Here is a 27,403-nt window from a genome sequence, read left to right on the forward strand (position 1 = left end):
TAATACTACTTGCATGTACTTATTTATTATCAAAATGTAGTGAAAAGTGGGACTTTTTAAAAGTTGAAAGCATCCTACTTCCATACTAAAACGTAGGAAAACTAGGACAGCTTGAATTCTGATTTTATGATAGGAGGTAAAATATGTATAATACGCATTTTGATATCAATGAGGTACATGCATATATGTCCTCTTTTCCTCCTAACATAATAAGCTTTGTGCTTCATTACTTGCAGATCCACTGGGAATACTCTATAATAAACGGATCCTCTTTTTGGAAACGAAAGTAAAATTAAAACCAAAAAGAGCTTTACATATTTCTCTACATGCAACCGAATATTATCTGTTTTGTAAGAATTGCACCTCAGGCCATTTAAGCTTTTAAAGAATATGTTAGATGTAAGAGCAGGTACAAGATCCAGCATGAAAACAAGGTATGGAGAAAGAAACATATGGAAATGATATACGAAATTACTCTAGATATTTATTTTCTTACAATCCGTGAGCACTTGAAAACTCGCTCTTTAAGAACATACAATATTGGAACGTTAAAAATCTTTAGAATAACAATTATACGTTACAGAGTAAAATTTTGTGTGTAATGAATTTTAATTTTCTAAAACCATACAATTTTTTAATTTACATATGCTTCCAATAGTTGCTTTTTTATTAGTGATAGGAAGATTTTCGCAATTTCTTGCAATGGTTTTATATCATCTCCTATAAAGACTATAAATACCCTCTGTGTTTCCTATTGGAATTTTTGTTCTGCTCATTTATCTTTAACCGTTTTCATATTAGTGGTACTGGAAGTTTTATCTGATACAGATACCATGTCTTGGTGGTCATTTTGAAAATGGTGACCCATATGAACAATTTTTTGCAACAGCGTTCTATACTGTTTAAAGACAAGTCAAACGATGTATCATTAACCCGATGCTTCCATTTACAATTTTGAAGTTGGGCCCTGGACCCCTATGAAGAGTGGCCCTGGAAACCACCGCGACAATACCAATCGATGTGCCCCATGACATTTTCTATTTTAGTTTTTTTTTTTCGTTCATTTATGTTTACCGTTTTCGTATTTGTGGTACTGGACGTTTCATCTGAGACAGGCAACATATCTTGGCGGCCATTTTGAATAAGGTGACCGATATGATAACTTTTTTGCCACAACGCTTTTTAGTTTATAAAGATCTTTCAAACGAGGTATCACTTGCACCATGTTTCCATTTAAAATTTAAAAGTTGGGTCCTGGGCCCCCTTGAAAGGCGGCCCTGGAGGCACCACGAGAACATCATTCGACGTGCTCCATGCTATTTTAGTGTTTCACTTTTAGTCTGTTCATTTATTTCCAACCGTTTTCATATTAGTGATACTCGACATCTGATACAGGCACCTGTCTTGGCGGCCATCTTGAATACGGTGATCGATATGAAAAATCTTTTGCCACAACGCGTTTTAGCTTTTACAGATCTATCGAACGAGAAATCACTCGCCCCTTGTTTCTATTAAAAAGTTTAAGGTTGGTTCCCGGGCCCCCATGATGGACGGCCCTGAATGGCACCGCGACATCACCATTCGATTTGTCCCATTGTATTTCCTATTTGAGTTTTTGTTTAATTCATTTATGTTTAACCGTTTTTGAGATATTTCTGTGGAAAGATTAAAATGGGCCACCTTATATATATCATCTGAAAACAATATCAGTGACCCAACTCCCTTGTGGCTATATGGTTAGCATACATGTTTTCGGATCGCACCATAGAGCATGCTGCCAGTTTAATGTAAATCATGAATCTAGGTAAATAATACATATGATATTTCAGTGTCCACTTCTTGGTTTGATCCTTTGTCGGACAATATAGTTTAGTCTGTTGATGGTAGCCGGTCTTGTAACCAGCAGAAGATTATATAGGAGTAGTGTGAATCTTAGGGAGTTAGTTATACAGTACGCATTGTAGCATTCGACTTAATTTACATACTCAACAGAAGTTAGGTTGAGACTTTTTTTTTTCAGTTTCCACATGGCAAATTGTTCATATAAGTATGTTCTGCATGGCTGATTTATTACTTTATAGAAAGTGGATGACAATAAAATGTGCTAATTTCTTTCCAAAAAGTTTTCTTAAATTATTTTAAAAAAGAAGAATGTGTGAAATGACCGCTACCTTTGCCTGCGCTAATCATATAACAAAAGAAAGAAATAATATGTTTACAATGATGTAGCGAAAGAAAGAAAAGAATTTGAAAGTGACTAGGTTCTTAAGACCTGCTATACAGCTGTCTGATGAAAGCACAATTTTAGGACAATGAGACTTGTTAAAGAAAAGATAGATTCTCCGTAAAGTGTTGAAGTTGAAGGCTATCATCTCACGAAGTGGTTATAACTTTAGAAGCTATTGACCTATAAAATAAGGAAGGAACTTCCTTATCTTCAAAAGTTAGTGATTTATATTGACGAAAGGAAAGTTGACTTTTTTGAAGCTTATGTCTTTCTGTGAAAGAGAATCAAATTCATTCTCATGAATTTCAATCGAATATGCATGCATGACTTTTTTGTTACCTAGACTATAATATTCTGAATAATTTTAGTCAAAATATAGAAATAATACTGTAACAATGCAAGTGACTAAACGTTTGAAGTAATCTATTTCAATTTCCGGTGGGAGGCTACGGTGGCTCAGTGGTAGAGCGTTCAACTCTGGTGCATGGGGTTCTTAGTTCGATCCCAGCTCGTGCCAAGTAAGCTTTGTGGTGGATAAACAATGTCTGCGTGGGTTTTCTCGGGATTCTCCCGTTTCCTCCCACTTTCTTCATTCTATCATTTCATTCATTTCTCATCATCAGTGTCTCCTTTATCCTAGCCGGCACTATCGTGGGACGTAACACTGAAAGATTTCTTTTCATTTTTTCAATTTCCGGAATAAACATCTATAAACATGCGGTGGACTGGATAAGATCTCTTTCAACTAGTTCCCTTCCACATCTATCCTCTTATTTAAAGGATGTTTTCACTATTGGAACTGCTTCTATACATTTTCTATGAAATTATATCGGATAGCTCTATCTGTAGTGCCAGAAAATCTTTGCGCTTTTAGAGCAGTATTTAATTTAGTAGTCCACTACAAACCAGGAACTGATAACTAATTATTTTTGTTGGCTAATTATAGCCCATATGCTAAAAGAGAAGAAAAAGAAATATTACATCACGAGCATCAGTGGAAAGGGCAGGGGGCAATCGATACCTATGAGTTTGAGAAATATTTATATTTTTTAAGCAATTACTTGAAACTTGTTTGTTGGGGGAGAGTCTTGCCCTCTGGTGAACTACATCTGAAATGACGGTGCTGTATTTAAGGCGTACAACTATTAATTTGTTGGGAATTCAAATAATAATGTTATTGTTTTATTGTTGCTAGGAGCACTTAGTTGCTAAACAAGGTAGAAAATAAAAACCGTATAAACTTTCGCAATATAGTTTGAAATGGTTCACTTACCTAGTGATTGAAGAATCTATAAGGTAAGGTAAGATTGTATATATTTCGACATTTATACAATTCACTAAGACATTTTTACAAACTGGGAAAAGTGCAACACACATTTAGTGTTATAACTAACATTGCTTCATGTTTGCCCATGAATTAGCTAAAGCATGTGGAACTCCAAACATGCTACGGGACACTTATCTTTTCTTTCTACGTAACACCCTTTCATTTCGTTTCTTTTGAAAATTTACAGTTCAAAAGGTTTGCTAGTATTTACAGGGAAAATATTTTAACTGAAGTCTATTGTGTATTTATTACCTTTGCTATGTACATTTTATGTACATACCGACTTCCAAACTATGTCATATATAAGTATCAGAAGTTTTAGGGAGCTGGTATTTACAGCTGTTCGTCCAGCTGTCTATCATTAGGTGATAGAGCATGATCGATAAATGATATCGAGAACCGGTTTCTTAGAATCAATTAATGTTCTTAGAATGTGTCTATTTCCTCCTTGAACTCTCTATTCAAACAACAAGTGATTGAAATGAACGATTTCTAGCTTTATCATCATAGATCAGAATCAGTAATATGTAACGAAAAAAGTTGTTTTGAATTCATTCAGTGTCCAAAAGATAGATTCCATTTATATCTTTTTAGTTCATTTTTATCTATTGTTAGGTAGCATTGACTTAATGGTAGATCGTTCACCTCAGATACGTATGATCCCTGGTTCGATCCAAGCTTGTGCCAAGTGAACTTCGTGGTGGACAAACATCATGTGGGTTGATTTTCTTGGAATCCTCTGTTTCCTCTCTCTTTCTTCATTCCATGATTTTGTACATTATCATAATCATCGTCTCCCGTAAACTCTAGAGCATAAAGTAGGGAAGTAAAACTGAAACAGTTTACTGTATCATATTTTATATAAGTTTGCTACTATTTCTGGTTTCAATATTGATCTTCATGTAACAAAAATGCAAAAGGAGTATGAAGTGAACTTTTGATATGGATTCAGAGTCTAAAGAGTAAGTTCCCTTTCTACTTTGGTTTCTCTCTATTCAAACCAGAAGTGCTGAAACATACAATTTACAGTTTAAAACTGATTTGTCATAGTAGAAACAATAATTCCTAGAAAGAAACAATTTTTGTATGAATTCACTACCGGAAGAATAGCATTTCGCAGCATGCATTCTTCTACTGAAACCAGAAGTGGTACAAACTACTAAAACGTCCGGTTTTCAATATTAATTCCTTTATGGCAATCATTGTAAGAGATAGTGACAAAATTCTTCTGATATGGATTCAGCGTCCGGAGAACAGGTTCCCTCTCTGACCTTATCCACCAACTGAAAACGAATGTTACATTACTAGTGATGGCGATGATATGGTATTAGTGGCAGGCGGGCAATTGGTGTGTATGCCCGAAGTCCTGTCGCTAGTAATCGGTTCCCAATTGTGTGTGGACACTTCAAGGACCACATTTGCTTGGATGTTGGAAGTGTAGCTGTGCGATCTGCCAATGCTGCCATCACAATTCGTCGATCTTCGCGCACATCTGTGCTACAAGGACGTCCAGAATCTTTTGTGCGGGCATGGGAATGGTTGATATCCACCACCGCCAACACCGCTGCAGAACAGATGCATAATGGCCAACGTGGTGACCTATTCGAGAAAGGACAACCAACCTCTCGAAGGCCCACAATATGATCTCGTTCGAACTTGGTCATTTGACTGAATGGAACAGATTGTGTAGTCTTGGGATATTGTCTTGCTTGTGTTTACTTTTTGAGTGACTTTAACACGCCTGCTTATCTTCCGCCTCTGCTCATTCACAACACAGAACAGTTGGTGCCAATGTTACTCTGTGGCGCTGCCATCTGTTGGCCGAAACAGTTATAAATGTTAATCATCTTCTCCATCATCACCACTGAACCTAATGCTGGAAACACATTCATATCCATAATGTATACAGAGTGTTGCATTTTTTTCGGCAGTGTATGATAAATACACCTATTCTATAGATACATGCATTTCTGGTAGAGTATGGATTTCTATAGCAGAAATAATTGCGTTTGTTAACCAGTGACATTGCGGTCGCCCAAGTTAACTTGTAAATTTATTTTGGTTCATCCTTCAATATATCATGGTTTCATTGATTTCTTTTCTCTTTTATAGAAACAAGTTTTAGTTTGATTATATTTCATGTTTAGCTTGGATATATGTGTTTAAGCTATCAGAAACGTTGGTGGACGACTGACTGACAAATTACAAATAGGAACGATAGTAGCCTGTACTCAATCCTTACATACGAAAATCGAATTCTATTGTTGTCCACGTTATGTTCCTCAGGTTAATTCTTGTAACTGATTGTGGTCTGCTAGTTTCTTTCCTCATAGTCTCGGAGTACTCTGTATGAGATTGATTTTACTAATAGATATTAGCATGGGCCAACTACTGGCGAACAGTTAGAAGTTTACGTTTGCCAGAACTAAGTTCAGAATGGCTTGAGGTACTTCTGTGCGTCGCTATAGGTCTCCTTTACTTTCCTGATGTATCTCTATTTTATATTTTGAACCGAAAGTTTTTTATATGGAATATAGACTAAAGCCTTTTTATGTAGGTGGAATATTAAATCTTAAGCTCTTAACTTCTATCACAACAATTTAGACATAACTCTGATGTATATGCAACTTCATATGATCTGACTTTTATGTTACGGAGCCTTGTTTTGTGGAAAAAATAAAATATCTACATTCACATTTATGTAAAGAAATAATTTTTTACATAAAGTTGGAGTATCAGCGTTTACAAATGTTTCATAAATGCTGAAATTTTACAGAACTCAGACAATAATACTTATTTGTTTATCATACTTAATAAATTAAAATTAAATATCATAATATGTAAGCATCACAATAGTAAGAATATTCTTATAATATTTGTCCAGTTATATTTTGAATAACACATAGTATTACAACTTAGGTTACGTACTTAAATTCGACTTAAACAGTAACATTAATGTGTAGGAAATTTACGTAAAATTAGTTGTATAACAATTTTCTTTAGTGCCCTTACAGTAATAACAGAATACTGGTGGTACCTTCATTACAATAATTACTCTTGCCACAATTTTAGATGTTAGATGTTAATTGTAACTACACAGTTAACTGGTGACTATAACAATAGTGCGGCGTAGGATGACATAATGACATATGGCGTAGAATAACATTACGCAAAATACATTATATAGGATCTACTGTGCTATCTGTTGATCTTTCCCTATTATTTAATTTATTTTCATCTTATACATCTTGTATTAATTTTTTTCTCAGCGTACCTACCAACACATAGCCTAGTAAAAGGAAAAGATCTATATTATTAAAACGTGTAAATACTTCATTCAATATTAAAATTCTAAACTCATTTTTGCTTGAACTGCAGTCACTAACGCTTGGTTTAACTAATCGTGATTAAAACCAAACCTATCATTTCAGCTCTCACTTTCCCCTGTCTCCCTTACAGTCACACGGCACCCTCACGACAACTTTCCCTATTGGTTTTCCCCACAAACACCACGGAGCAATGAACCAAAACTGTCTATGTCGTTTATCATTTTGATTTTGGCATTCGAATATTATCCCTCTCATTTCTCTCTCCCGAAATCTAAAACAGAGGCAAGATAAAGTAGAAAGATGCAATGGTAACCGTACATACAATTGACATATTCTCATAGAAACGATAAATCCGTATACGGAACAAACATTAATGGGTTGTAAATAAACTTATTGAGAAAAGTAATAAGGATTAATATTTACTATTTAATTTTAAAACACTAAAAATATACAATCAACATGCCCAGGAATAAAGATAGAACATACTACATTACTTTCACAAATAAGAAGCATGTCTATAAATAGTAACACAAAGCTTTTGTAAGAAAGCGGAATATTAATTTTATTTAAATCAGATCAATACAGATTCTTGCTTCTCCCGTACAGTCGAGTAATATGTATAAACGTGGTCTTCTGCTAAGATACATATTGTGATACGGATTACACATTGAAATATACATCCTGTATCATTACGTCTTGGTGCAGAAATAAGAAAATAATAATATAACTTGACTTTAAAAAGTCTTTAAGTCTTCGGTTAGCTTTTAAAACAGTAAGTTTCATTAAGTGGCCGTGTTATAGCCATTTATTTCACAACACCTTTTCTGAGTAAACTATAATAGTATAGCTTGGGATTCGGCGGATAAGAAATTCGTGAAATTTCTTATCGTGTCAAACTTCTTTGTTTGAATCTGAAGCTTTATAACGTTACGGTGGACATCATGTTGGTTTGCTTTATCGAGGTTATAACGTGTCCTAGTACTCTATTAATTATCATGAATTCCTTCATCATTTAATTCAATCAGACGTTCATCTTTCTCAGTCCAAAAGATTATAAGTATGGGCGGTATTAGCAACCACAATTTTATGTAAAACATGAGTGACAACATCGTATGCTTAAATTCAGTTAAATGAGAATGTTACTTATGGCTCTGTTTAATCTCTATTACTAACTACTTAATATGTATTTTATATGACCCAAGCATAATCTTCCTTCCGTGTACTACAGTTTGCCAATGGCACTGTAGTTTATCTCAGGCTCGGATTACCCGTCGACTTAGTTGAACTATTTCTTTTAATGATTTTTTACTCTAATCAGTTAGTGTATGAAATCGAGGCTAAAACCAATCCAACCAAGCTTCAGACTACTTTATTTGCTTGAAACGTATATGTCGTTTATAATTCTGGATATCGAAGGTCACAAATTACTTTTCGAGACAATTAAATACGTATCAGTATATTGTCAGATGAGCATCTTGCCTGATATTCAAACCTCTTGGAATATTTTTAACTTTCACACGACATTGAATTAATCGCTTCAACATTGTAAACTTACTGATTTAGGTCTAAACATAAAACAACTTCTTTATGCCTTGAAATTTACTTTGACTTTTGTAACAAACATATTTTTAATAATATTTTCTTGGTAAGTGATCACTGCATAATTAATTTCCGTGATAGTGATCAAAATATATCTAATAACAACAATGGATAAAATATTAACATTGTATATATATTTATGTTTTCAGATGGGCCATTTGGAAGTTGTGGTACCCCCTGACATCATAAACGAAGAGACATCTGGTGATATAATGGTGCCAGAAGGTGGCACTGTGAAATTAACATGCCGAGCAAGGGGGTACCCAACTCCCCATATTCTGTGGCGCCGAGAAGATGGTCAAGACATCGTTCGTAAGGAAGCCTCTGGTGTTAAAAATAAACGTAAGTCTCTTTTACGCAATATTAACCGTAAAATTGTCGTTGTAGGTATTAAGTAGATGAAATATATTCGCTAATCATTAATGCATAAATAAAATTAATCTCAATTGTGTACATTATTATGCTAAACCTTGTGGGTAAATTATATTTGTCTTTAATAAAATAGCAAGCCATCAAGTTTCTTTATTATGTAGATTTCCATTTAATCTTGAGATGCATTTGGGATTTTTTCTACGTTATTACATTTGAAGGGCCATCCTGACCCCTTGACTTTTTTCTTGTTTCTTTGAACATTATTTTGTAATTCTTGTTTGAAACCTACTGCAAGGACATAATCAATACTTTCACGCAATTTTTCTTAATGATTTCCCATTTAAGTACAAGGGCTCAATCTTTATATTAACAATAAGTGAGTATATAAATTTCATAAACGTTAAATCTTGCTTATACTTTCAAGAAATATAACTACATTATCAGATAACTTTATTATCAGTTTCTCATAACAAATGGCTAGTTTAGCGAACTGTGATATATATAAGTTTGATGATGAAAATCGACTGGAAGCCTTCGAAATGTGGGTATGGAGAAGAATGGAAAGAATTAATTGGGTCGAGCGGAAAACGAATGAGAGAGTGTTAGAAATGGTGGGTGAGAAAAGAACACTTTTAGATATTATTAGGAAGAGGAAGAGAAACTGGTTGGGACATTGCCTAAGAAGAGATTGTATCATGGGGGACGTCCTAGAGGTTATAGTGGCGGGAAAGAGAGGGAGGGGGCGAAGGAGACTACAATTAATGGATAATATAAAAACAGAAAGATCATACGCGAAGACGAAGAAGTTAGCGGAGGACCGTGGAGTATGGAAGCTTCTTAGCTGCGGCAAGTGACCTGCCAATAAAGGCAGAATACCTATGATGATGACGATGACAATGCAAAACTTATAATAGGTGAACTCTTCATTTTTTGTGTACAAGAATTTTAAATTTGTTACTCCTGTTATTCCTGATATTCCTGTTATCCATGTTATTCCTGTTCTTCTAAAAATAAGTTTCTGCAAAATTTCATCGTTTGTGAGACCACTCATCTTTCACCTGACTGTTTCGACCACACAAGAATAACCCATCAGAGTAGACACAGTACTTAGACATCAGTTATCTGATGTAATAAAAATCTTCCAGCAATTAGAGAATCATCAGGCCTTTTTCTTACACTTCTCCTTCTTCCGTTTCTCTTTTACTTTTTATTCTTCTTCACCTTCTTCTTGTGCTAATAAAAGACGGTGTGGCAACTATCATAACTTAAATATAAAACCTTGTACAAAATTCACTAAAGAAACAAAAATGAAGAAAGGGTCAGAATAACCACCCACATAAAAATACGTAGTACATGTAATAGCCATATTTCTACATCGCTAATATAAATAAAAATATTTAATAAATATAAAATAATCACACAGAAAAGCCTACTGGAAGATGTCAGAAAGAACCATTATGATTTTTAAAAAATCATACAGTTAAAATACAAAAAATAATATCCAAGAGGTCAATTTGACCCCAGAAATGCATCTAAAGGTTAATGATGGTTAAGCTATACTGTGTAAATACTCTTAAAAATTTTATATATATGCATATAAATTTGTTTCAGTTTAATATTATTTCAGCTCCGAGGCTGTGGAACTTAAATGTCTGGGATTCGAACCACATGAGTTACCACCAAAATCGAACTCCTGTCCCTCGCGACAAAGTTGTATATCATAACAATGTAGCCACGATAACGTTCTTTTATAATTGTGGAGTCGTAGTAACATTAATATCAAAAAATAGATTATTACACAGTACGTTAAGATTCAAATAATCCTACCATTTGTTAACCGATTCGTTAAAAAAAAAGAAGGAAGAAGTTCTTAATTCGGTTCTTTCTTTGTGATTTCTAAAATTTCATAAGCATCTACTGACAGTCTTCGGAGCTAGTCCATGAAACTCATCAATGTCTAATAATGTTCACCATTAATTTAGTCTATGGTCACTCATAACATCGACAAGTGTGTACCAATTTTCATGATTCTTCTCCTGTTTTGAAAGAGTATTGTTTCCTTGTGATCTTTTGTAATCTTTATAAGGATCTAATGACATCCTTTAGAGCTAGACTATGACACTCTTTAATAGCAGACAGTCATAGTTAATATCATAGTTAGCCGACTCCATTGTGTATCTGTTCACGTATAACTTCAATATAGATAGTTATTCTTCTCCTTTACTTTTAAAGAATATATTTTTCGCAGATTCCAATAAATTTTATCAGGATTTGATTATAGACTTTGGGACATTAGAGAATGAAACTCCTCAGTATATGATAATGTTAATATCGTAGTTTTGTTCATGAATAATTCTGTAACGCGTAGACTGATTAATATGGGTGGTCACGTATGTTTCGTACACTGACCTACTTTATGGGAAGATAGTGTCCTATATTTAGTTTTACCTAACTAAACTATCTGGGTAACGAAAAAGTGGATATTAAATAAACCTAAAAAATGACGGCTTCAACCAAAGCGCTAAATAGTTAAAGTTAATAAATCCTAAACTGCAGATATTACTACTACTACTACTGCTATTACTACTACTACTACTACTACTACTAATAATAATAATAATAATAATAATAATAATAATAATAATAATAATAACAATAATAAAGCGTCTGAAAGCAGAAAATGATTCATTACCATTATCTATAGAAAATTTTGAAGCCTGAGCCAAGCCAAGCAAATTATTGTTAATATAAAACTACTTGAATGGTAATTTTATGATTCACGCAATTGTATGGTTGGTACAAAATTCACACCTTATATATATATATATATATATATATATATATATCAATAATGAATTATTGTTTCCCTTTAAGCGTTGTATTGCTATCACTTACTACTTTGAACACTTTATTATTATTATTTTCTGCTTTTTTAACGCTTTTAATAATCTTTATAACGCTTTCATTTTTCTCTACTTTCCAGCTCTTTTTCAAGGACGGTTAATATTTTTAAAAAAAGTTATTATTACATAATCATTGAATTTCATTAATCATCTGTCTCTTTTACCCCAAAGAGCATAAGTATGGGATGTTAAATTCAGATCGTTTCACTTTAATATTTACATGAAATATGAAAGGATTCAAGCATATGGCAATCGTGTTATAAGTAATTGCTAGTATGTATAATTTTATTTACATATAGTAATTACTAATACATAACAATCAGTGATATTGATGAAATGGACTTATATTTCCAGCAGATAAAGAGAAAACTTCAAATAAGATAAATAATTTAACAACTGGAAGCATGTTGTTAAATATTCTTAATTTATTTTTTTTTTTACACTGCTCTGAACCAACCATTAGGAAGTGTTGATTATTATACTAACAACGTCAGTCGAAAAGTGTACATATATTATTTACTTACAATCAATATGAATGCTTATAGTTCAAAACATCGACTATGAAAGTGAAAGTACAACAAAACGTTACAATCCTTGGCTCCTATTATGAGAAACGATCGACGCTCTTGCTAATTGTGAGAACTGAACCTGAAAATAAGCGTACCAAAGGGCAGCGTGAGTAGCGTCCAGCAATCGATTAATAATACAGATCCCACCCCGCGAGAGAGCACCATCACATCCAGATTATGAAATGCCAATCCAGAGAAAGCTCTTGAAATATCAACCCTCAAAACGTGGACTACATGAAATGTGTGTTAAATGAGAACCAAGTAAAAATTTACTTAGATTAAAGTAAACAAATAAAACTGACAACATTTAAAAAGAGAGAGGATAGATAACACCATTTTATTGAAGAGCATAATAGTAACAGTATTTTTACTATTATTATTGTATGATTTTATATATATTATCAATTTTGAACTTAGCAAATAATAACAAACCAAATTATGTTATAGATGCATTCTAACATGAATAAATATATATTCGTTGTCACTTTTTATTTTAGAAATTTAATAATGTTGTCTTAAGTTCAGGCTGTAGTTGGTCCTAATTTTGTAGTTGCCTTTCCCCATTTCGTAATAGACACGCCAAATTTCGCAAAATTATATCTTTATTACTGATTTTGCAATATATATATTGTTTTACACATTTAATCTAATTACTACTTAATTTATTACAAAAATGAACACTTGGACATTTCCTACATCATGCATTTTACTTATTATTATTATTATTATTATTATTATTATTATTATTATTATTATTATTATTATTATTATTATTATTAAATAAACATAACATTTGTCCTGTCATTCAAATTAGTTAATGTAAACAAAGTGTAACAACACAAGAAAACTATTCTAAAATATTATGTCTCGTGAAATATACCCTAAACAACAAAATATAAGAAAAGAATTTTTACTGTCAGTGAAATAAACAATGCAGGCCTAATAAAAACTATAGCTAGCCTATATGAAAGATAAAGTGAGAAATGTTCAAATGTCTTCTTTTCCCATAGTCTGCCTGTCACTTTCACCTGCCTGAACTCTGAAATGTCATAACTTCAAAAAGACTACACATAGCTCTCCTTATGTGTAAGAACTAAACTGTAAATTCATGAATTGTTTGAAATCTAACAAAAATAAGTATCCAATGATCACCATCTACCTTCCACAAACTACATTCCATTCTTCATTTAGTAAGATGTCCTAATAATTATTTTAAATGTTTACTAAAGTTCATATTTTCACAATAAAAATCTAACACTGATATGAGTTATTTTTGACAACGTTACTTGCGAAAGAGGCGTTTATCACTAACCATTCCTGCCTTTGTTTTCATTTGTACTGGGATTTTTAAAAAGCAACTTGCCGAAATTAGACTTCTAATAGGCTTTCAACTATAGCAACGGAACTTTCGAATGTATCATAAAAATCCTTGTCATTTCTCCTGTACATTTACATACAGTTGCGTATAATACAGCCTATAATCTACGCTATAAATAAATTACCTGTTGAAAGAGTGAGCTGCCCTTCAAGTCCTAAGATTGCAGAAGAATTGCACAACTGTTTATATTTAATCCCCAGACGACAAAGAAGAAAAAAAATTTCCTTCATATTACGGAATACATCAGTGGTGAGGACAACTCCAGCAACCTCTCACTATTTTATGAGTTTCTGAAAATTGGGGATGATGTGAAATTAATCATACTTACGTTATATTCCAATTTCTTAAACCGTTTCTTACCACTGAAATAATACCATACAGGAACATAAAAAAGTCCAATGATGCGAATTCGAAATCCATGTGCCGGTGCTGTGCCATCAGTTGTAGCTCAGAATACATAATAAATAAATGCAACCAAATGGGGATGGAACTGATGCACAACACGGTACTTAACTGTAAAATTAAGGTTGAATTTAATGAAATTCAAATGTTTCTAATTTTGAAAAATGACTAGTTGTAGGTAAGGTAAGAGAAAGAGAAAGGTTTTAACTGGGATAAAGGAATGAGCACTACCTGATAATTCCAACGAGGCTGGCGTCGTCCTAGTTATCTGGGACGATGAATGTTTTCCCCTGGAGGAGCCTGGATAAGCTGGAGACAGTCAACATTTGGATCTCTATCCTGTTGATCTGCAAGGGGCGTCGATAATGCGTCTTTACGATGATGTTCTCCTACACCTTCATTCCACTACTCTGCTGACGAACTCAAAAGTGTCTGTGGCGATGAACCAACAGAATGGTACTCTTGATTTACTCTTGACTATTCTCCAACGGAGCGAACTGCTTCTCTCGTCTATCTTGCACCTATCCTAATCGTGTGTCGAATCTCGAATTAAGTTAGGAGTTTACACAATTATCTCATGGTCACTTCACATCTAATACACAGTTACTTCACACTACATATTATTTCGTTTCCCTTCTCTACAGCATTTTCGCGAAATATGCGTAAAAAGAAACGAAAATTGTATCAATGTATTGACAGGAAATATACTCCAGGTGTAAATAGACTACCGTTAAATTTGTTAAAGACACATTTTTTTTCATATTTGCTTTCCTAAATCTTCTATAATTTATTTTGCTTGCTAATAGAGACACTCCAGTACTTTTCTGTCGGCGAACTTAACTAGACATGCAATAAACTGAGTTACCTAATTGAAGGTCAAATTCAGCATACAATAATAATATACATCTATTGTATGGTATTCTGGTGACTGTAATCTGATCAGCGACAAAAACCAATTTTGTAAGAAAATTGGTGTCGATGAATGGAACTAAATTTTTGCTCACGGTGATTTTATGGAGAAATACTGCATAATTAAACTACTGAAATCAATAGTTATGGTTGTTCGCTGTTTTCTGTCACCGTGAGTCTGCTGTCGAAGTACTCATTACTTAAATAGTGAAGATCCAAAATATTGATATATTTATTCTGTCTGAGTTACTAACGCTTATACTCTATACGTAATTAGACTATACGTAGTCTCGGTCGTGGAAATAGTTTCTGAGGGCCCAAATAATAGTTTTAAGTTCTACAGGGATTGTAGAAAGATAATCTGTGTTCGTAACTGAGGACATATCTACATCATAGCTATATGATGTGACGTCACGTAGAAGAATGGGTTCGATTTCCGTCGAAGTTCTTACGGTTCAAATGCCATATTCACATCTCTTATGTAGGTTTATTGGTGAAAAGGGACATTAAGCTCCAAACTATCACAAACTAACTGAAAGAGCAACAGGATATGAAAGACAATGATTTTGAGGTATTAATAAAAATATACTTTCAATCTTCAATTTTAAAGTAAAAATATATGGGATTTAACTTGTTTGAGGATCACATAATATTATGTTAGGAAGAATGAAATCTATGGCATTACCATTACGGTTATGTCTTGTACGTTAAAACACACTAACGAAACGAAACTAATAAAGAAGTATATTGTAGATGATAAATGGAAGAAACACAGGAACCACTAGAAAACTTACACTCACATATTACCCACCAAGGCACACTTAGCCTGGAGTCGAAGTAGGAATCCATCTTGATTGGTTGGTTATTGTGTAGTTTAAAGTATCTTTTAGCACCGACGCTATTTAAGACGTGGGTCTACAATTAACGTGAGATCTGATGCAAATGAGCTCCAGCCAGGAATCAAACCTGACCCTTCTTCACCGATGTTGGAGATGAGTGCTCTGCCACTGTTCTATTGTTTTTCCTTTGTTTTAGTCTTCATGATTTTAATACAAACCCTGTATAGTCTATGTTATTGAATTTAGTAATACATGTTTTATATGTAATGTAATAATATTGCAGATTCATATTAGAGTACCAAATTAATATGAGTATTTTGTGAATTTCAAAGTTTACAAACTATTGTTATGGAAATATAGTGTTTATTATTGCACCAGTTCCTAAATTGAAAACCACTAACAACCAGTGACCAAAAGTCATGGGCTTTTGGTTCTGTTATTTTTAAAAAGTGTGGAAAACCAACTGTTCCCTTTACACTATTCTCTCTAGTTACCAATCACAAAGCAAGCTATTTCGTTATTATTGTTCGAATTGTATAATTACCCAGTAATAAAAGTCCCGACTTTTACATAGTAACGTGTTCATTCACTTGGAAAATTTGTACAAAAAAATTCAATAGTACGATAATAAAAACTGATAATATAAGCTTTGATAATTTGAGCTGACAATATTCTTTTTTCTCCTTTAACATTATATCCAAAATATAATATAGAGTTTGATATGAAGTGGAACAGTATTGCCAGGATGGCTGGGAGCCAAGCGGCAGTTTGTATTTCAAAATGTCTCTTTCCCAATACCTCTTTCCATGTGTGTGTGTGTGTGTGTGTGTGTGTGTGTGTGTGTGTGTGTGTGTGTGTGTGTGTGTGTGTGTGTGTGTGTGTGTGTGTGTTCGTTCAGTCTATTTGGCTTATATGTTCCGAACTCGAAAGTGATATATTTTCATTGCTCTAAATCAGCTGCGAAAAACCCACAAACGGAAACTAGGGCAACCTGTGGACGCTTTTGAAACAAGCAGCACATTATTACTTCATTGCAATAAAGCAAATTGCTGGGAAAAATTAATCCGCAATATATTATCATCTCTTGCCATATATATTTTGGATAATTACCCTATGCAAGATGGGTGTGCTTATTTGATACTATTGGAAGAAGATTTCAGAAAGTTATAATCTCAACTGGATCTGTTATATGATACTTTTTTGTGAAGAGTTGAAACGGTTTTTTTTATAAAGGAAGATAAAATGCATTTATAGATCGAACTCAATATAGTGTTGAAGTCTATTTTTTATATTATGAGATAACGTGTCTCAGAGAGCGAATATCATGGATTTAGAAAAAAGTAAAAAAAGAATTGTAATAACCTCGCCTTTTATGGGAGTAACTCCTAGATTAAAGTGAGGAAAAACTAGATACATTTAATAAATTTCAGACTGGTTGATTTCGGATGACCAAAGTAGGATATCTCTAAATTATGAGACCGCGATAGTATCTTTCCTCACATATACTAAAATGAACACGGGTGAAATAGAAGAGCAACACAGAATGGTAAAAAATAGTTCAATGGCATTTAATGCATAACTCATGTAGGAATATATGTATATTAACAAGGGTACATTCGTTTTCAAGCGAATAACATGCGTGTTTTCTTTTACCATAGTCCAGTGTTCAGTACCCGTTTAAAGTACTTGCCTTGGATAAAAACTCCGAGTAGTCGTTCGAACTCCACTTTAATACATACATTTCATTTTATAATATCAGTGTGTAGAAAAAGCGAATATTAAACTCCCATTATTCCAATGTATGACTTACTAACAATATTTCAGAGTCAGTTGTGAAGTTACTTAAAAATGGAAACACATAATACTAAAGTTGGAATAACTATTGAAAGAAATTCAGCAAAGTATGTTCGTAAAAGTTAACATTTCAGTATTTACTTGAATAGAAGTGACAATCTCAGTTAAAATGTTTATTCATAAAATTCAAAACCTGGATATTCCTAACACCACGCTAGAACACTACAATGTTTACTACCACTATTAGGAGTTTCTTCATACATTGGAATGTCAAATTATGCCTATATTTAAAAAAGCAATGCTTTAAGTATGCAAGTTCTATAGTGTTGTCTTAAATACAATATGCAACGAAGGACGGTGTATTGTGAAAATGAAACAAAACCTATAATTTAACGTCCCATGATTATACGCTTTAGGCTAAAGAAGGAGAAGGGTGTTTACGAAAGATAAATAATAATTAAATATTTGGTAGAATGAGGATGTGGCTGGAAGTGGAAGAACTCGGAAAACCTATAGACATGATATTGAAATGTATATTCATTTTTAAGGAGCTCTTCCGGGCGACACAACATTACAAGAACTATTAAATGGATCACTATGAATGTTGGCCTTGAAGCAGAAGATCAAAAGTTATGAATCGTCTTCGCTGATGGAGGCGATTCATTCACCAGAAGCGCAGACATCGTACATTTCCATTTACAACATTGATCACTATAGAGTAAAAAGGGTAATAGGTAAAGAAAATCGATTTCATGCAAATCCATTAATCATTCCAACCATTATTAACTATCTATTAACTCCAAAAGTAATAGAAATTCTCTATAAATGTGGTTTCAGCGTTGGTCTATACAGAAGAAAAACAAGAGATAGCGAGGACAAATTTTGATCTGAAATCCATTTTGCGTTCTATGATATGCACCATCTTCTTTCTCTCCTAAACTTCTACTCAAGCCGGAAGCTGCAGAAATCAACAACATCTGGATTTAACGTTGATCAGTATAGGATAAAAGCGGTAGTATAAATAGATAGCAAGAAGCGGTTTTCTGTAATAAGTTAAGCTTTCTAAGAATATGCTCAATCTCCACTCTAATCCCTCTACTAAACCGGAAGTTGTAGCAATCTACACTTATGGTTTAAATATTAATTCAGAAAACACCACACCATTAGTTAATCTTAAATATAATTTTAGAAATCGGTTAATACGGTTAATGATACGATACCACTCTTAATTACTACTTAATAGTATTTTTCTATTCCACAAATATCTCCCCTAAAATGACTCATCTTATTTATTAAATAATTATGCCTCTTAATGAAATAATAATGAATATTGATCTAATTGATGTTTCTTGACTTTTTTTCATTTGAGTGTAGAATGGACGAATGAAGGAAAATGCATTGTTGAGAGGAGACTAGAGTCGCCATACAATTAAAATTTGTACTGCCGCAACAAGTCTCCTCAAGTACAACATTGTTTCTAACATATACAACATTTTTAAATTGCCTTAGTAGAAAGTAGATTTGCAATAACGAATACAGTAACTCCGGAACTCTCCATTTCATTAGTCTTTATGCAACCTGAATTTTATGTGTCACATTTGAAAAATGATATATGTACATACAGAGTGTTAATGAACTATACCGACAAACTGCAAAACCTTACTTCACACATCAAAATACTAAAAATGTTCATATGGACCTGTGGGGAAAAGTGCATACTTTCAGAGCTAACGTCGTTCAAAGCGTGAAAAAATACATTACAAAACATGTCATTTCGAGCATGAAGGACTGTGAAGTAGCGGTCCATATCAGTGTAACGTAAGAAGCACATGCACCATCCAAAATGCATATTTCAACAATATGCAATGAGTGCGTAAAGAATTCCCTGCAGGATAATTCCCGGATGTGATCAGTCTTGAAAGTGAGTCCAAAATAGAAATTAGTAAACCTTGACAGTAGTGACAGCAATGATCACGGAATTTGTCGGCAGAAAATTAAAGGTGGTAGAGACTGTCGGTTTCACAGTTCCTCGTGTTCGGAATAGCGCATGCTGCGATGTATGTTTTCAAGCTTTTGGATAGCTCTAGCTCCGAAACTGTGAACTTTCACCCTCATGTCAAGTAATTTTCATTTTGATATGAGGAATCACCTCTTTAAGCTTGCCGGTGCAGCTCATTAACGTTCTGTGTGTGCCGGGTATATTAGATAAAACACCCAGTACTTATAAATCTCAAACGATACGATATAAAAGAATGAAACAAAATGTGATTTAGGAAAATGTCAAACGCTTTCATTGCTTTACAGGTCCCCTATCATGGACTACCCTGCTATGCGTTAATATAAATATTCATTTTCCATGTTGTCCAAATGCCATACAGGGTGGTACAAATGTGTTGTTAACACTGTAGAAAGATGTTAGAATTTTAAAACATGGATATCAGACATGTATCAAATTTAGTTTATTACGTCGCTGCTACCACTAACACTGTCATACATCCAGAACGTCTGTATTAGTGGTGTCCAAGTCGATTTTTCAGAAGAGGGAAAATCGATTTTGAGAAAGTTAAAATTTTAAAAGATCGATATTCGGTGTTAAGCTTTCAAAACTGTATTTCACTTACGGTTCTCAAAACTGATTTTCTTTTTCAGTTTATGTTTTAAAATCGATTTTCAAACTTCTATTGTAAGCCGATATTCGGTTTTGGCTTTTAAAATGGATTTTCGGGTTCTGGTTTCAGTTTCCAAAACTGATATTCGGGTTTTGATTTCAAAATCGATTTACATCCGTGGAACTATATTTTGACCTACGAAATATCATTGTACATATTTTCTCTTTCTGCTGTTAGCAAACTAGGAGAAAATAGTGTGGTGCTTTCTAGTTGCCTTCCACTTCGCAGTATCCCAGCCGTTAAAGTCCCTCTGACCACACCTGGGACTAGCGTTTAAGTTACCGTACCAATCAATGTAGCTTTCGTCAAGTTGGCTACTGGAGAACTACTGCCTTCTCGCACAACACTCTTCGTCTAGCTATTCCATTCAGACCAATTGGGACCTTCTAGTAATGAACTACCGCCGCCAGAGCTCTAAATTTCATTGTAGTACGCAATCTTCTCCAGCCAACACATAAGTGCTTTCGTAAAGTGGTGTTTATCAGGAAGGTCTATTTTACGTAATAGATTTATAATCCTTTGTTCTGATTATTGGTTGAAGAGAGTTCAACTTGCTACAGATAAAGAGTTCAAAAATGCAATAACAGTCAAAACGTCTTCCATTGTTGTAATAAAGAATGTTTTATTTCGGTGTTGTTTTTTCGAAACTCTTTCAGTCGACTAGTAAAGTAGACAAAGAACATCTGTTCAGCACTTGTCTGTTTCTAAAAGAATAGGATGCCGGAGATGGGTGCATGAAAATTTGAATTGGGGTCAGAAAGGATTCGTCCAGGGAATATCTTCAAGGTAAAATCCAGGTATTTATATAGTGTGGTTACGGATAAATCATGGAAAATCCTAGTCAAGATAGCCTGCCTGAGATTCGATTGCAGGACCGCCCGAATAACATGTCACTATCCTATCACATTGTCATTATTTTTATTTATTACGTAAGCGAGTAATTTTTAGGCGTCTACTTTTAAGCTGAAATTCGACATTTTTTGGACTGTATAGCTGAAGTTTCAATAATAAAATAACGTGCACTTCTCAATTTTCATTTTGACCAGCATCAATAATTACTTGAAAAAATAGTACCTATCTAAAGCTTTTCCTTACCAAATGGATAATGCAACTGTCTTCTGGACGTTTTATTTGTAGAAAACAAAATATTTAGAAAAGTAAGGGGAATGTTATATTTCAAAATTCTTCGAAAAAGTTTTATTGGAACAGTATTATTCTTAGTTTTGAGAAATTCTAGTTGCCTCTATTTCACACTATTATTTTAAGTTTTTTCTTGTTGTAACCGATAAAGAATGAATTAGATGTAATAAACTAAGCATAACTTGACATTTCGTCTATTTCATTTTGCTATATTCGGATTTCGTTTTAAGTACACAATCTTCATCTAATGAATAATAATAATAATAATAATTCAAGAACCTTCATTTTCTGGCTGCAAGTAAGTTTTCAGCATTAAAGAAAAATATATTTCTAGTACCAATCCAGTGATACAACTATCATAGAAAATTATTAAGTATTAACGAAGTAATTTATACTTATTACCAACATGCTCCAAGATTCTGAGTTGATGCGAATTCTTTCTGCTTTAAAGTGGAAGTTTGGAAAATAACAAGTGTAAGCGGTCTTTAGAACTTTAACCAGACTAATGAGAATATGAAACTTCTTCCATTCTTCAGGCTTAATCCAACCTAATTTCTCGTTATATGGAATTACTTGTTTAAACTAGCTTAATTAAAGATAGCATACGGAAAAGGAATAAGAGACCAATTTCGTCTCGATTGGAAATTCAGCCATATATATATATATATATATATATATATATATATATATATATATATATATATATATATATATATATATATATATATATATATATATATATATATACATTTGAGTGTGTATATAAACGTGTAAATTCACGGTGACAGAACGTCACTGTTTATTCAGTGTATAATCTAAAATCGATGACAATGTTAACGTTTAAAACAAATACTTTTCATTATTCAAGTTTCGTATATATAGTCAGTCAAAAGTCTGAGCACGCTACAAAGTTCTCAGAATTTTCCTGGCAAAGTACACTGTATCTATATAAATTCCTATTTGTTGGACCATTTTTTTTTTTTTTTTTTTTTTTTTGCAAAATGGACATCATTGTTTACATAAAGAAACGAAAATTCACTGTTCTATGTTCATTGAGACAAATTTATTGAGAAACTTTGCGTTCATCGGAGTACCGATCCTTAGCCTTGATAAGAGCTTTACAAATCTCAGGCATTTGTTTGATACATGTATCCAACTTTTGCGATTAAAACAGTTTTGAAGAGATTTTAACAGATATTCAATATTCAGTAGCATGTGTTCACACAAAGAATGTGAAGTTTATCCCACACGAGCTTTATGAATGACAAATCGTGAGACTGTGACGACTATTCCACTTTTTTGATAATATGAGTCTTTTGATTGCTTTACAGATAACTTGAGGAAATGTTTGGGATCCTCTCGTAGTTCCTAATTGAATTCCATGCCTCGCTTGAAGGTTGTGATTTACGTTTCTGTCAGTTATTCTGTTGATTAAACTAAATCACCAACTCGATTGCTTGTAAAACATCACGCAAGGACACTACCTTTTTCATGTTTTATTGAGGTGTCACACAGTAAGGATGAAAGCGTTTTTCGGAAGGACAATACACAAACATCTGGCGTTAGAAACCGAAATGTTAGAATCTGGATTCCTCGGAAATGTTAGAAAATGTTAGAATATGATTTTTCCTGATTGAAGAAGGGGTTTTGTTACTGCAATATTGTACCTGCTGGACCATACATTTTCAGGTTTCGGACCACCGTTCCATTTGATATTGATTGGGGTCGGTTCTTCCATAACTCTGTTATTACTATTGGAGTGGTTAATGTCTTTTCTATTTGCTTACATTTGTAATGAACTTGGCCTTACGAAAATTTTTTCTGGACGACTATCTTATTTCCGTGCAATATTTACACCAGTTTGTGGCTGTTTGTCAAGAGTCAAACGCATTATCCAAATAGGTATCTGCAACCACTGAGCGGCTTTCTACGGAAAATACCCTCTTCTCTTAAAATAACCACTTAAGGAAGTGATTCACAGTGTTTCTTCCGCAATTTATGGTATTTTCACATACTTCACACTAATTTACAAATTCATGCAATTGAAAGCGGTACGTTCGTATTTCAAATTCGCAAAAAAACTTTACTCGTATGAATGTGATTGAATAATACACACTACAACTTTTCGTAATAATAAGCAGACAACTAGTTTAAGGAATAATACACACTACAACTGTTCGTAATAATATTGCAGACAACTAGTTTAAGGATTCTTACAAATACTACTAGATGTCGTTGAAACGAAACATTAGGTGACGTTATTTGTCAATTCGCTATTTGTTTATTTACTGCAAAACAGTTTTCCTCAATAAATGTGTCTCAATGTAAACAGGATCATTCATTTTCATTTCAATTTAACGTCCTACTATTATGTCCTTTAGGCTAAGGGAGCATGCATTTTCATGTCCTTATATGAACCATGTTGTTTATTTTACAAAACAATGCCAATAATAGGGTTTTGAATAGACACAATATCTTTTAATTGGATGTCATTATCCTTATTATTTAATTTGTAAAGTATATGTAGCAACCAGCAAGTAATATGTACTTTACATATGCAAAAAAATATAGAAACAAATTAGCAATGTAAAAAAAAAATTGTTATTTATGACTATGTACATTATTACATGAAATTATGGGTATATTTTATTTTGAAATAAATCTATTACTCTTATACTAAAAAAAAATTAATTGGAAAATATTGAAAAATCATTGATCTGCTCATACTTTTAACAATGACTGTACGCATTACATAAGTGTTGAAATATTCTTCATGAGCATCTATACCTAGGTATATAAAAATACGTAATCTTAAAACTAAACTCTCACAATTTCGATGTTATGGTATTCTTAGTAAGTAGTTCTTTATTTTCTATGCATTGTAAGATTGCCTTTCCTTGATTCCTAATATATAATAATATGCAAGTTCAAAATTTGGTGAACTCGATGTCTATATGTTCACCTGTCTACATGATGTGCCACGGAGGTTAGATTGTTCACGGACACATCATGCAATACCATCGCAAATACATGTGTTGTAAAGTACCTTCTTGCTTATTATACTTGGGTACGATGTCCTCACAGTTTATTTTCTAATGAAAGCGTAAATTTCAGAAATTATTGTGACAAATTATTCAGTTTCATGCTACAGTGCGTAACATGTCACCTTTATTATCATCGTGTAGTGCAGTGTATATGTAGTAATCGATGTACTACGATGTCTTGTGTAGTGCATGCGTATTACTCGACGATAATTTGTTGCTGATTTGACTAATGTATCCTAGTTCTTGATGGGGATCGAAATATCTTGTTACTTCTTCTGACTTATAAGGATCGTAATATCTTTAATCCCAGCATATCTGTAGGAATTCTTAGAACTGTTGGAACATTTAACTATAGAGAGGTTATACATGTACATTTAATCTACTGTATGTCCGAAGTATCCTATTGCCATTAAGTAATATTCCATGTATTCTCGTACGTTTTGGACATTTCTAAATATAATATTTTTGAGAATACTTGAATTCTTCATATCATTGTCCTGAGTTAGGTTACGTTGGTTTTCTGGATTTTGTGTGATGCAACTTTATGCTGCTCAAGTGTTTCTTTTAATGAAATAAAGCTCTTGGACATCAAAATTCACTGTATCAACGGTATAAAAGCTAGAATTAGTTAAAAGTTTGCCAGAACTTTATTCCACCGACACCACGTGCAAGCAAGATGTAGGTTTAGCTTTGATTCGTATTTGTGTACTCATTGAAAGACCTTCTGACAAATATTATCCTAATTGATATCGGTTTCCAGAAGCCAATCAAAGCAGATCAGCATACTTTTGGTGGAAAAACTGAACACTTGGTTGATATGTATGCTTGTGGATAGCCACGTATGATTTGTCACAAGTAACAATAGCAACTCGAACAAAAGTGAGTATTTTGTGGACAATAACGTGTTCATGGTTTCCTCAGGGTTCTCTGTTATCTGTCTCCAATTCTTTCACAATCTCTCACTTTCATAAATCATTCGTCTCCCTTAGTATAAAAGGCATAACCGCGGAACGTTAAACAAAAAAAAATTCATTTTTTATCAGTTTATTTCAAAAAGTTAAATCCGGCTTAAGTTTTACTGTAAGATCAATTTATGCAGATATACTGCATTTTAGAATGAAATTATATTGATTTTACTTAGACATGAGCTCTATATATTTTTACACACGTGAAGAAGAATAAGTAAAAAATAATAATTTTTGTATAATATGTTGATACACAAATACATATCTTGTTACAGCATCACTAAAATATGAGGCTGTTAAAAGGTACGTGTGTAAGAAGCATTCTCAAACAATAAGGATTAAACAAATAATACAATTTTATATGCACATTAGTTGTGTGTAAACAGGTTTCTTTAAACTGTGTGAAACATATTTTCTAAATATTACAATATTTAATCTTATATTTAATTCCGATTTTAGTTCCTCGATATAACACGCTTTATTTCTGTTTTAACACCTCTAGGACGAATTTCTGAATTATATAAGAATTAAACGGTAAATTGTATAAATATTTGCAATAACAAACCTCAAGCAAAATATCTCAATTGAAAATAGAGAACTCTTGCCAAAGATGAACTAATCTAATGTAACACTAGCAGTACAATATTATAATTAGGTGGCTTCCATTCACCATCCAAGGAATGAGGAACTATTGATAGTTAATTTACTGAAATATGACGTCTTTCAATAGACATGACTTTGATTATGATAAAGTTAATACGTAACTAAAGTTCTCCGTGACTAAAGTTCTCCGTAAGTGCAGACTTTTATTTTGTAACGATTGTAAATTACTGAAAAATCTCAGTTAGATATCTTGGTCGTCTCGCAGTGACTATAATACTAGTTGACCAATAAATGTGATTTGTAGGTCCTTTGGTTATGGTTCAAAGATTCGTTAATAAACAATGTTACGAGAAAACAAAAAGAGTAATTATATAAGAGTAATAATTTATTTAAATAATTGGTCATTGCTTTATAACTTTTCAAACTATAATTATTATCATTTAACTTAATGTCAGTATTTTTACATAATATTTTTGTTTTTCATACTTTAATGACACTCTATCCATTTAAATTTCCTATTTAGGTTACACAGCTTTATGGGAAACCGAAACTGGGCAACGTATATACATTATACAACAAAACACAGTCAATTAATTAACTGTGCAAAGATTCTTATTTTCTAAGTTTCTACGAAATGATTTAGCCCTGTTTACTTATTTCTCTTCCTAATGTAAAGTTTTTTTTAGTTTAATCACTGAGCTCTTTGACCACATACCTTGTAAAATGTGTTTCGCAGGCCTTTGAACCTTCACAGCGTCCGTCGTGTTAAATTTTTAATTGAATTACTTTACTTGCAACGTTTAAAATTGTAGTTTACACACAAGCAAAACTAAATTTCTTCTTTAGTGGTCAAGACTTAATGCTAATGTTATTCAAAAGGGAAGAGTGGATCAATTTCAGTGACAGTGGCAACTCTTTGTACTGAAGCAACATTGGACTCATTAAGAGGCTGCATGTGCTTGCTAATGCTCTTTCGACAGTCTGCTACAAAAAAGAAATATTGGTCAAGTTCGTAATTCTACTAAAGGAATCTAATATTTCTAAGAGGGGGAAAACGAAGTTTAGGAAAGTTTAGAGCAAGACATTGTTCTCTAACCAGCTTCGTCCTTGGATCAATCCCAGCCCATTTGAATTTGTGGTGAAAAACCTTAAATTTACTTATCGTTCTCCTATTTACTGAACATTTTGTTCACTAAATGTTTCAAAATCACTAACTTTCGTTACGTTTTCGCCTTCGTTAGGCTTCAGGCCACAAGCCCAGTCCCGGGTTTGATTCCAGGTGCGAGTGTATCAAAATATTTTAATTCATTACAGTGGTTCGAATTCCACTTTAA

General features: G+C 33.1%; 1 protein-coding gene across 2 annotated transcripts in view; it reads left to right on the forward strand.

Moving 5' to 3' along the window:
* Positions 1-27,403, forward strand: part of LOC145675724 (lachesin-like) — a 1,095,594-nt gene that overhangs the window by 937,091 nt on the left and 131,100 nt on the right. For both annotated transcript variants that reach the window (XM_081746357.1, XM_081746347.1), the window contains exon 5: positions 8,632-8,824. In XM_081746357.1, the coding sequence (XP_081602483.1) occupies positions 8,632-8,824 (193 nt within the window). The remainder of the gene's footprint in view (positions 1-8,631; positions 8,825-27,403) is intronic.

Source organism: Thermobia domestica, chromosome 2 (genome assembly GCF_964235325.1).
Source record: "Thermobia domestica chromosome 2, izTheDome1.hap1.1, whole genome shotgun sequence".
NCBI lineage: Eukaryota > Metazoa > Arthropoda > Insecta > Zygentoma > Lepismatidae > Thermobia > Thermobia domestica.